Below are 12,684 nucleotides of genomic sequence, written 5' to 3' on the forward strand. Positions count from 1 at the left end.
TTTGTACAGTCATAAAAAACATACAAATATACGCCTCTAATATGAGTTACTCTTTTGACACATGTGAGTTTTGATATGCTGTGGGACTATATCCATACTGTAATCAGAACACTTAATTTGTATTAATTAGCCTTATGTTATTATAATTAATTAATAATTGATGATGACGATGACAACGATGATGATGATGATGATGATAATGATGATGATAATGATGATGATGATGATGATGATGATGATGATGATGATGATGATGATTATCATTATTATCATCTAAATGTCTCACCTTGATATGTGTGGCTGTTTGATCATAGATGAGTTTAACTTCCTTAAATGTCTTCAGTGTCTTTGTAAGGGGCTCCAGTTTGATCTTTAGTTCCTCCTGAAGTACAACCAGCATAACCATAATGGTAACAGCCAACAGTTTAAATGTACATCACAGTCCATTTTGCACCATATTCATATACATTTATATTAACTACTTGGCATAGCTCTCGTGTGGTATATTGCAGTGTACAGTAATGCAATCACAGTATCATTTGATAACCTTTACCTTCACATCTGTTGCAGCTTCATCGATGGGACTGAAGGAGTGGTTTCTGTGTAGTTTTGAATCTCTACACACAACACACACAGGCTGTTTATCCTCCAAACAGAAGAGCTTGAGTTTCTCACTGTGCAGACTGAAGAGCACCTCAGACCCTGCTGAAGCTCTCTGACTCATCTCCTGTAAGTAAGTCTCACACAGGTTCTTCAGGTGAAGGTTGACTAGAGGATTGTCCATTGAGGATTTCCTCCTGCAGACTGGACATTCTTTGGACCCTTTGGAGTCCCAGAACTGCTGCAGACAGGCCTTACACACACTGTGGCTACAGGAGATGATGACAGGATCCTTGCAGATGTCACAGCACACAGGACAAGTGAAGTCTTCATCTAGTTTAGAGGCAATTTCGTCCTCTGTCTTCAGTCAGGTTGGCAATGTGTGTATTTACTTTGACACAGGAAGGAAAGGGGGGACATGTTGTTATAAATCCAGTTCATATGAGCTCACAAAACTAATCACCTGGAAGTTGTTGCTGCATTGATAAAGAGAGGCTCACTGTCTGCTTGAGGCTCACCGTCTGATTGTCAGGGGAGATTCTGATTGACAAATCATATGCTTTTCTAACCTCTGATTGCCCAAGAGACATATGCCTGTCAGATTTGTTTCTCTGTCAAGATGTTTGTAAATCACAAACATAATGGCTTGGAAATAATCTTTAAGTAAGATTCTACAACCTATTTTTATCTACAGGCTCGTTTGGACTGTATTCATGAATAGACACAACTCACAGCTCTTTCGAAAACTTTACTTTCACTTTCACAGGTATACGGAAAAATAAGTCTGCCTCTGTTACATCTGTGCTCAGTTCACATCATATTTTTCAAATACCTTCACAAGCATTTATATGCTAAAGAATATATGAAATGTGATGACATTCTCAAGTAGGCATGTGTTCTGGATAAGTAAACATACCAGAGCAGTTCTGCAGGTGTCGTGTTGAACGCAGCAGCCGTCTGTCACTCAATTTACTTCCTCATTCAGGTAAGACGAGTATGGGGGAGGGACTAAGATGAACTGGAAGCTGATTGGTCAGTTTAACACTGGTCTAACAAATCAGATCCAAGGTCCTTGTACAGGGTCAAAGAAAATGGAATCTTGTACAAGAACGACCACTAGCTGGTGTGGCCAGGAGTGGCACTGCAGCTATGTTATCGCAGCCAAGTAAATAATGAATGGGTGCCAATGGGGCTGTACGCTTCTCATATAACTATCTGCCCGTGTGATTTTTTCCCTGGAAACAATGAAGTCGCGTTCGATAGATATGAGTAAGTGAAAGCATTTGCCGACACGTTTGCATCTTGTCAAGTGTTAGATTCGTGAAAATGACCCTTATTTCAACTATAGCAATGACATAACACGTGACAATCGACTTTACGGCACTACGCCATTTGTTTTGTAGTTTTAAGTCTGACTTCAGATGTCGATGTATTTAAAGTTATGTTAGGATTGTTGCGGACACCTGTTATTTATTGCATTTAAGGTGGTGGAAAAGCGGCATGTGTACATGGGGTAAAGGAAATGACTGCGCTCATCCTTAAGAATTTGGGCACCTTCAATTAACATGTTGGACGGTGGTGGGGGTTGAGGTGTGTGACCGTAGATGTCTCTGCTAGGAGGATCAGTCAGAGTACGTCTCTCGTCAGCTCTGGTCGTGAATAGTCGCAGAGATTCCTCAGCCAGCAGGTATTAGCCGAATGCTAGCGTGTTGCAGGACAAAACTAACACGTCTTTGGGAGAACAAAGCCATGTCAGGAACCTTTAACTTCACTTCTAATACAACTTCCATGATAAGGTACAGAATGTGCACACATCTTTACAAACCAGAGAACAGAATCGTCACAAATCCCTGCTGAGCCATTTAGCCCAATAGGCTCCCATTCATCTTTTACTTGGCTACGTGCGCCAACGGGGCTATAATGGGAGCCAATGACAGATGCCTATCTCATAGCTTAGAACATTTCTGACAGGGTCAACAGCACACAGGAAGACAGCCAGTGTTGCCAGATTGGGCTGTTTCCCGCCCAATTGGGCTGCTTAGGATGGCCGTGTGCGGGTTAAAATGGCATTTAGCAGAAACTAGCTAAAACTCAACCCAATTTTTGCCATAGAAATCAATAGAATTGGGCAGGATTTAGTGCTTCTAGGCGGGTTTTGAGCATTTTTTGGGCTGGAAATCATCAGCCTCATCTGGCAACCCTGGAAGACAGGTGCAGTCCTCTTCAGAAATGCTTGTCCAGTCAACATTGGAATCTCTTTCAAGATTAGTTTTTGAGTTCTATTGCTGCAAATCTGCAATTGCTATATTATTTTAGAAACAGAATGGAGAACTAACCAACAGCCTGGTTTCTTTCCATTATCCTAACTCTCATCTTCCCTTCTGCTTTTGGTTTTGTGATCTTGTCACAAGGCATCATTGATGACAGAAGTTTAATTCAATTTCTTGCAAAAGTGCAATTCAAAGGTAATTTTCTCATTTGCAAAATATATACATATTTATGATTGTTTTCTCCACAGAGGCGAGCATCAGCGGAATTTGAGGCCACAAGCACAGGTAGAGGATGGGAGTTAAGATAGTGAATGTATCCTCTGTCTCTGAATCTCTCCCCTTCAATTCCTCATTCACACTAGAGAATCCTGATTGGTCAATTCTGCTACGTACTATAATGCAAACATTTTATGCCTTTGCACAGAGTTTATTGCAAATTGAGGAATCAGGATTTACAGGTTTGACTGATGAAGACATTCAGTGTGGGTAACTGCACTACAGTATAGCAGAGTACAACAGAGTACAGTTGTGTCAAAAGCAATGCAATGAGCGCACCATCACAATACATCATGCCACACACATTGTAGTTTCCTGTGCATGTCTGTATCACATTTTATTTTGAATTTCCATCATGGATGCATGGATTATACTTCACAAATCCATTTCCATTTCACTAGAAAGTAGACAAGCACAGCTATGCGCATTACAGATATATCATAAAATGTGTGAAAATGTAATACAAACAAATATTAACTAAGCACTCAGAGAGTGCAGACCTACGCCAAGTAAGCTGCTTGATAGAACATTTGACTATGTTACACCCTATTTTCATTGTAAGTCTTTCTGCCTTCTCTTTGTGGAGTTACAAATTGGAATGTTTTGCCCCGCAATTCAATATGTGGTCACTAGAGGCGTCTAGATGTGCCAGCAATGGTGAAGAATCTTTAAAAAGGTCCTGGTTCTGTTCGTGATCCATATCACCACCAGAATTTAATCGCTTGTTCCTTTGGTCATTACTAACAACTCCACAAAGTTTCGTCCATATCCGTTGATTGGTTTTTGAGTTATCCTGCTGATAGAATCTTTTAAAAAGTCCTGGTTCCGGTCCGTGATCTGGATCACCACCAGAATTTAATCACTTCTTCCTTGGGTCATTATCAACAACTCCACAAAGTTTCATCCTTGGCGGGGGTAAAAACATGAACTCCTTGGCGGAGGTAATGATGCAAGACATTTGATTTTAGTCAGTAACTATTTATTTACTGTGATGCGCAAGCTCAATAGTTGTACATTACACTTCATTAGCACCACTACATTTCTGATGAAGGACATCACATAATGTAGCCTAGCTCTGCATGAAGGCAGTTAATAAATGTAATGTAATGTAAAGCACTGTAGCCATGTATAGAAGTATCTGCTAAATGTGATGCAACCTTGACTACTAATGGAGTAGACATTACTGCATAGGCCTACATGAATCACGTGTTCATTCACTATTAATCAGTCATTACTTCAGACATTATTCCGTCATTACTCACGTAACCTTATTGTAAAGTGTTACCACTGTATCTGTCCCAGTCATTAACAGGGTGACTCACAGTACACTCTGCCATCCACTTATACACGATATCACCATGTTACATTAAATTACACTACATCACACTTCATTAGGATCATTACATCGCTGATAAATGAATAATGTACCTCTAAAGGCAACTGCACAAAGGCAACTGCTGAATGTAATGTAATGTAAATATCATGTAAAATATCTGTTACATTACACTTCATTAGCCTACTTATAGGCAACATCATTACATTACATTACTTTACACAACTGACTGTAATGAGTAATATCTTCAACATAGGCTAAATAAAAATGAACCAATATGACACGAGTGGGAAGGATTATGTTAACAGAAATTGTCCTGGGTGAAGTTCAACCAAAGGCACGAAGCCAAAGGCTGATAAATAACTAATCGCTACAGACTTGTATGGCCAATATCACATTTTATTTTGATACAACACTTCATAAAACCACACACCCACACACCACATAGTCAAATACCGGTATGTAACCTTAACCTGAAATATTAACATAAAGGAAACGGGAACATGTTATAGTATGACTGATAACTGAAGCCAAACAAAGCCAAAATAAAGGGATGTAGAAAGGTTTCTCTGCTCAGCTTCAGAAGGCAAGGCAAGGTAAGGTAAGGCAATTTTATTTGTATAGCACATTTAATGCACAGATTCAATGCTCCATAATGAAGTGTGTGCTTCCACTCTTAATGTGTATGTATGAACAGTTACAGTGAACACTTACAGTAGAGGCATTCTATTCTATTCTATTCTATATTCTCTATTCTATATTCTATTCTATTCTATTCTATTCTATTCTATTCTATTCTATTCTATTCTATTCTATTCTAGATCTTCTTTTTTACCATCACCTTCACTGGGAGGATCCTCAGAGGATCTCCATTAAAGTAGGGAAACACTGTCTCAGTGAACGTGTGTGTGAGAGTGTGTAGGTGTGTGTTACTATCAGGGTCAGAGAATGCCAGCTCCCCTCTGTCCCAGTCCAGGTGCACTCTGATCCTCTGGAGTTTCTGTTCCACTGGCAGGAGGGTGGGGGGCTGTGGTGGGACATGTGTGCCATATTCACCATCATGATACCATAAGGACCATAGTCCACTCATGGAGTCAGTGTCTCCCTTCCTCTCGGCAGATTCTGTCATTACACCCACATTCCACCTTGCCTTGTCCCCAACCTCCACATCCCAGCAGTGTGTTCCTGAGCTAAAGCACTCATATGCCAGCACACTGCTATAGTAATCAAATCTCTCTGAGTTATCAGGGAGCTGCTGACTCTCAACACCACAATGTGTCAGACTGGTCAGGTCCTCAGACAGGATGAGATTGTTTTTTGCTGTGTTGGGATCCAGAGTGACAGGAGCTGCAGAGAGGAAGAACACAAAACAGGTTTATTTATTGTTTACACTCCCTAGCACTGATGGCTGCTGACTCAACAATAATTTGACTTGATGCACAACTACTGTACACACACGTGTACGTATGTGTGTGTGTGTGTGTGTGTGTGTGTGTGTGTGTGTGTGTGTGTGTGTGTGTGTGTGTGTGTGTGTGTGTGTGTGTGTGTGTGTGTGTGTGTGTGTGTGTGTGTGTGTGTGTGTGTGTGTGTCTGTGTACGTTCTCACTGTATTGAACAATCTCCCGCATCTTCAACCAGACTTTGAACTTAAGGTTGCCCAGGTGCTTTGCCACATTGATCAGAGCTCCTGAAGGATTCTCTGGATCCTGCAGCATGCACTGAATTCTGGAATAGAATTCAGGAGTCAGTTCTGCTGTGGGTTTGGGTTCGGAACCAGTCAAGAGAGAGACAGGAGACAGTCACTCACCTTTCCACTGTGCTCTTGTAGTTCTAGAAATACATAAAATAAAGGTATTTTAGCATCTTTGCCCTTTTCAATTTATGTTATGAAACGCCAAATTGACATTTAATGAAGATATCTTGCACTATTTGAAGGCAATGAGTGATTGTGATTCCTCATGCAATTCAAATCAAATGTACTTTCTACAAATTACCAAACTAATGATCAAAAGCACATCATATCCAAAATGTCCACATCATATTCATGTTTTGCAAATGTTCTGAGTATGTCTTTCTTTTGCCTTACATAACAAGGTTGAGTGGATGGACAGTAGGCTGGATACGGCAGGGCTCTCAAGTCTCACTCTTTGAGAGTGTGACACACTCATCTGAGTGAGTTCACACTCTCACACTCCAAACATGGTATTTCACACTCTGAAGTTTTGATAACTTATCCAATTGGCGCACATTAATTCATCCAACCTATCCACAGACGCGTCAGAAATAGGTTGTGAAAACTTTGTAAGTGAACACTTAATTTATTAGCGAACTCGTTTTGGAGAGATGCCAGTTAGCCCGCACATATCTAGGTCTATTCAGTATAGCTTTACATGTCCTTAATCTTAAATTAAATGTTTAATTAATTTAGAAATTCTACCAGTTCATGATACAGGTTCATCAATCACCTGTGGCCACTGCCTGACATCGTCTATCCATGAAACTTTATTCAAAACTTAATTCAGACTGTCATCTCGATGGTGTCAGTCACCAGAATTTACAAGCGCAGCAACATAAAGGGCTTAATGAATAGAATGGCACTTCAGCAATGGTGGCAGCGCACGATGGCATAAATCGCTTCTCGGATCGGTGTATACGCTTGAAAAGCATTATGATGACATTCACTCAGCAGTTTCATTTCACCTGCATGAATGTGACATCATCAGCTTTCATCTCCTCCTCTATGGCTCTGATCGTGTCCGAAAGAGAGGAGATCTCTCTGCTCATCTTTTCAATCTTCTCCTTCATCATCTGACTCTTCTGCTCCTCTTCCTCCCTCAGTGCAGCAATCCTGGCTGCCTCTTCATCTCGAAGAAACCGGTGAAGCTTCTCAAAATCCTCTTTGATTTGTTTCTCTGTAAGATGGACCTGAGACTGATATTTACACAGATAATTGGGTACACAATGGAAGATTTTGTTACAACATCAGACTTTATGATACATTTTAAGTTAAATATTTGTAGTAGAACAGGTTGTATTACTTGTAATTTAATGCTAATATTCCTTAATATTAGCCTTAATATTTATATAATGTTTGTAATGTTTATATAATAATATAAACCTTAATATGAGTTGCTGTTTGGTCACAGATTAATTTAACTTCTTCAACAGTCTTCATTGTTTTTTTCAGACACCCCAGTCTGGTATTCAATTCCTCCTGAAAGACAAACAGATTTAATACTACCGCTGTAAGTACATTGACAACACTCATGGCCATTGCCAGGCATGAGGCCAGCGAGGTGTAGACCTTCCTCACTTTTCTGAGTTTGTTTTTTTGGAACGCCAAATATGCCCAACTGAATCAAGCAGGCTTTGTGCTCCGTTTGTCCATGTGTGCGAGTGAACAAGATTAATAGCTCAAGGGATGCGACTTGGGGAAGAGGATGCAATTCACCAGACATTGCAAGTGATTCTTAAACCTGCGCAGCGCTTCAGAGCTAGGGGGTTGCCAGGTTATGAGGAGGCCAGAGGCGCGTTTGGGCAAAAAAGGTTGAGAACCACTGGCATAGGGGCCACATCTGAGCGCCTCATTCACTGTGACTATTTATCACTTACCCTGGGCTCAAGCCTTGTGGACCTTATCTACTTGCGTCCTCTTTATACTTATTTCATTTTCTCTACAGCTACTTATTTACCCTATCTACTTATTTTCTCTATACCGTCTAGTTTTTTTTTGGTCTTCTTGCTATTCTTTCTTGTTTCTGACTCTCTTTTCAACTTCACTTTTTTAATTTCATCTTTTACATTGATGTTTATCCAGTTGTTAAGCACTTTGAACTGCATGCCTTGTATTATAGTGTGCTATATAAATACAGTCATGATAATTATTATTCAAGAAATCCTTTGGTAAGTGAAAGTAGGATACTTTTAGTTCCTGAGCCATTAAAACAGTGTCTTGAGATTTCAACAGATACCCCATAATGTTATACCCAATAATGACACCAAAATTATGTTATTCTTAGATCCTGGCTACAGCCCTGACAACACAGACTGTCAAACTGTAACTATTCAGCAACGATCGCCATAAAATGTTGTAATGGATACTTTAAGACCTTTTTATTGCCTGTGTGTGCCCAATGTGTGCATTATTAGAACTTACCTTCATGTCTGCTGCAGCTTCATCAATAGGACTGAAGGTGTGGCCTCTGTGTAGTTTTGAGGTCTGGCACACCACACACACAGGATGTTTATCCTCCAGACAGAAGAGCTTGAGTTTCTCACTGTGCAGACTGCATAGCACCTCTAATCCAGCTGAATCTCTCTGGCTCCTCTCTTTTAGGAACCCCTCACACACATTTCTCAAAGCAAAGTTAGGGGATGGGTCCTTTGAAACTTTTCGTCTACAGACTGGACATTCTCTGGATCCTTTGATTTCCCAGAATTTCTGCAGACAGGCCTTACACACGCTGTGAGCACACGCCATTATGACGGGATCCTTGTAGATGTCACAGCACACAGGACAGGTGTAGTCCTCTTCTGATGCTGACGCCATTTCCTCCTGCTAAAATCCTTGTTTAGGAGACTTTACTGTCGTATTAACTGTTTCACTGCGCTGACACAATTAGGTTAACAGCCTAGATACTATTGCTATATGGTTTTGTAACAAAAATGAGTCGGTGCAATGATCAGAGTATTACGAACAGTCCGTCTCTGAATTCCTCACCTTTTCTTCCTCATCCAGACTTGAGTCAGAGGGAGGTCCTCCAGTAGTAATAGATCCTGATTGGTCAGTAACGTTTTATATGTTGATGAACCAGTCTGCTCTGATTTTTTGCACTGAGGTTATTTGCGTTCAGATTGAAGAATCAGGATTTACAGGTTTGCAGTGGCAGATGTGATTGAGACACAGATACTGTATGCTATGCAATGCAACTGAAAAGTAATAGGGATGAATTGGGCCACTTGTGCATATTATGCATATTTACCTGAATTCACCTTACCTTAATAACCACACACCTCACAACACACAGTACGTGGAACATGTTGTAGTTAACACTACTCTGTGTGTGTGTCTGTGCATGCCTGCGTGAGTGTGGTCTGTACCTCACCTAAAGAGAGAGCAAGAGCAGCAGCCTGGAAGGCATAGGTCAAGGGCGATGATGAACACAGGAAAACGATTCAACCTGAAGCGTTCGATCAGGGACCAACCGAAGTTTGTGTTTAGGAATCATTCCATTGGCTGGTGCTCACTGATGCCAAGCTCATTACATATTTATTTAGCTGAAACGCGGATGGTTTTGCATGTGCCGCGTCCGCCGCGTTAGGTCTTCCGTGTTAACGCAATATCTTTTGAACGGATGGATGGATTTCTCCCAGATTTGGTGTCTTAATGCTCTAGGGTAGGTAGGTGTATGAACTGATTCGATTTTGGTGGCCAAAACTTTCAAGAGGGATGAATTCAAGGCTGAATTTTTGTTTGGCTCATAACTTCTGACCGAGTGGATGGATTTGTCCCAGATTCGGTGTGTTAATGTTCTAGGGTAGATTCATGAACGGATTAGAATTTGGTGGCAAACACTTTCAAGATGGCGGAATTTTCATTTGGCCTATAACTTCTGACTGGGTTGATTGATTTGCCCAGTAACACTTTATTTTAATGGTTCACTATTACAGTGGGTCTACCACATTAGGTACAGTGTAATATCCAGTGTAACAATATTTAATACCATGTAATACTAGTGTAGTAGGCTACCAGTGTAACAATATTTAATACCATGTAATACCAGTTACACACAAACACATGACGTAAGTACAAAATTGGTTCATGGTACTACATTGGTATTACATGGTATTGAGTGTTGTTACACTGGTTATTACACTATAGCCTACCTAATGTGGTAGATCCACTGTAATGGTGAACCATTAAAATAAAGTGTTACCATTTGCCCCATATTTTTTTTAGCTTCGTTTTCTAAATAGTTGTTTGGTTTTAAGCCTAAGCACGGCACTGATCTATACATATTAAATATATTTCTTTTATATTTTGTATTTAATATATACATTTTATAAATAGGTGGACAGGAGTGGTAGGAATGATGGGGAAGTATTGCGTTTCGGGGGTATACTTGACCTTACCTTTAGCTGTCGGTTTGGTAACTGCACATGCGTAGCTTTAGCTGAAGTTCAACTTCTCTTTTAACGCATTTGACACCCTTGGCACTAGAAACGCTTTTGCAGCTTTTGACGCTTCTATCACTTGCTCTGCCATACAAAGTCAGTTAAGTACTTCCTCCGCTTTCCACGCCTTCAACGCCAGCTACATGTCCGTACAATTAGAGAGGGCCTTTTTGTGTCATCACTGACTATTTAATTCTTTTGATGTATGGTTCAGTTTTCTGTTAGGCCTACATGTTTTACATCAAGGATGGTCAAATTAATTAATTTATTTAATTATTCATTCATTCATTTATTAATTAATCAATCAATTCATTCATTCATTCATTCATTCATTTATACACACACACACATGCACACACACCTGGCACACACTGTGGCTGTAGGACAGTACCACAGGATCCTTGAAGATCTCCGTACAGACGGGACAGGACAGGTCCTCCTCTTGAGAAGACGCCATGTCAACGCCACAGCGGTTGGTCAGGTTGTCTGTCTGTCTAGCGAGTCGATGACCAGTGGTTGTGAAGCAGTCTCTCAATTTACAGTGCACATCATTAATGAGTACACGTCTTTTCAGAAGTAACATTTTGAACAGTATTTTACGCTATTTAGCTATTTACGCTCATGTGCATGGCGGGTCTGAATGTTACCTGACTGGTTCTTCCACCAGCTTCTGCATTCCAGCAGGTGTGTGTGTGTGTGTGTGTGTGTGTTTGTGTGTGTGTGTGTGTGTGTGTGTGTGTGTGTGTGTGTGTGTGTGTGTGAGAGAGAGAGAGAGAGAGAGAGAGAGAGAGAGAGAGAGAGAGAGAGAGAGAGAGAGAGAGAGAGAGAGAGAGAGAGACAGAGACAGAGAGAGAAAGAAAGAGAGAGCGAGAGCGAGCAAAGAATTATGAATAGCCTTGAATAGTCTAGAATGTTTTATTATTTATTTTTAAAAGAGCACCATAGCAAGCAGGTACACTATGTTTAGATATATGCGTTCGTTCAATTTTTGTGGGGATTTGTAAAACTTTATATTTTTGGAATCCTTAGACCCTAAAGAGTCAGAAAAGCAATGTTTGACAATTTTCAAATGTCATTAATGCATCAATTTTGGGTCTTGAAAAAGTGGACACTATCATACTAAAAACGCCTAGGCTAATTTGCTAATATCTTGATAAATTTAACATAAAAGTAGGTGTGAGGTAAATATTTTTATAGGAAAAGTTGTTATTCAACATTCTTAGATAGTTCAAAGGGCCCTTAACACAGATTTACCACAAATAATTCAGTTCAGGGCCTAATTTTCATGGGTTTTTAGATGCGTCCCAGCATCTCTATAAGAGGGTCTGTCCGTCCGTCCGTCCGTCTGAAACGCATTCCTTGTCTGAAACGCTGTCTGAAACGCATTCCTTGTCTGAAACGCTGTCTGAAACGCATTCCTTCAATTGTTCCTTCCTGTGTCCACAAGGCGGAGGCAGAGAGGCATTTTGGCCTGGAGCGAATGCGTGTCAAAACGTATACGATGTGTTACCAAACCGGCTAAGCTGATTGCATTGTGAGACAACTGAGGGGTGCATTCAATTTTCGCCATTGTTTTGCGTTTGGACAGTGGTAGGCAACTTCGTTCCTTCTCCACAGCACACCAACACCACTGTGAGTGTCACTTAATGTTCACGGTCTTGTGATAGGCCTACACTTCGGCTGATAGTGTCGCGTTGTGCAGCTATTTTGGTTCATCAGAATGGAAATGAACGATTTAGAAGTCGGCAGGCAGTATTTCACACAGATGTTTGTGCTCGGATAGAGGAGCGTTTGCATTGCATAACGCTCCACGACATGGAACCGTAATAAGTTGACAGGCGACCAGCAGCGCTACAGCTCTTCCTCTAAACTTGAGTTTGCAAACATTCTGCCACTACGTTTCAGTGAGTAGTCAGTGTTCTCGAACTAGTAGACAGATGGGCCATTTGCATTTCACATACGCTGTGTTACTGATGTTCTCGGGCATATTGCAAGGGAGAGTCGTTTTCTGCTGGTGGGCGCGTGGACCCC

The 12,684-nt window shown here is 40.7% G+C and overlaps 2 protein-coding genes across 3 annotated transcripts in view; both read right to left on the reverse strand.

Annotated features, from left to right (window-relative positions):
* LOC134461113 (zinc-binding protein A33-like) overlaps positions 1-11,110 on the reverse strand; it is a 13,384-nt gene extending 2,274 nt beyond the window's left edge. Inside the window, exons 1-3 of the mRNA XM_063213875.1 lie at positions 11,015-11,110; positions 554-853; positions 287-382 (exon numbers count right to left, since the gene is read on the reverse strand). Coding sequence (XP_063069945.1) covers positions 287-382; positions 554-853; positions 11,015-11,110 — 492 coding nt within the window. The remainder of the gene's footprint in view (positions 1-286; positions 383-553; positions 854-11,014) is intronic.
* LOC134461116 (E3 ubiquitin-protein ligase TRIM35-like) lies at positions 5,297-9,028 on the reverse strand. Of its 2 annotated transcripts, XM_063213877.1 has the most exons (6): positions 8,636-9,028; positions 7,598-7,693; positions 7,180-7,410; positions 6,287-6,309; positions 6,086-6,204; positions 5,297-5,826 (listed from the first exon to the last, which is right to left on the reverse strand). In XM_063213877.1, exons 1-6 carry the CDS (start codon positions 9,026-9,028, stop codon positions 5,297-5,299), a joined length of 1,392 nt encoding a protein of 463 aa, XP_063069947.1. The 2 variants fall into 2 exon arrangements, with proteins under 2 accessions (XP_063069947.1, XP_063069946.1); XM_063213876.1 differs by lacking the exon at positions 6,287-6,309 and having other exon boundaries at positions 6,086-6,222; positions 7,175-7,410.
* Positions 11,111-12,684: the final 1,574 nt, after the last annotated feature.

This window comes from Engraulis encrasicolus, chromosome 13 (genome assembly GCF_034702125.1).
Source record: "Engraulis encrasicolus isolate BLACKSEA-1 chromosome 13, IST_EnEncr_1.0, whole genome shotgun sequence".
NCBI classification, from domain to species: Eukaryota; Metazoa; Chordata; class Actinopteri; order Clupeiformes; family Engraulidae; genus Engraulis; species Engraulis encrasicolus.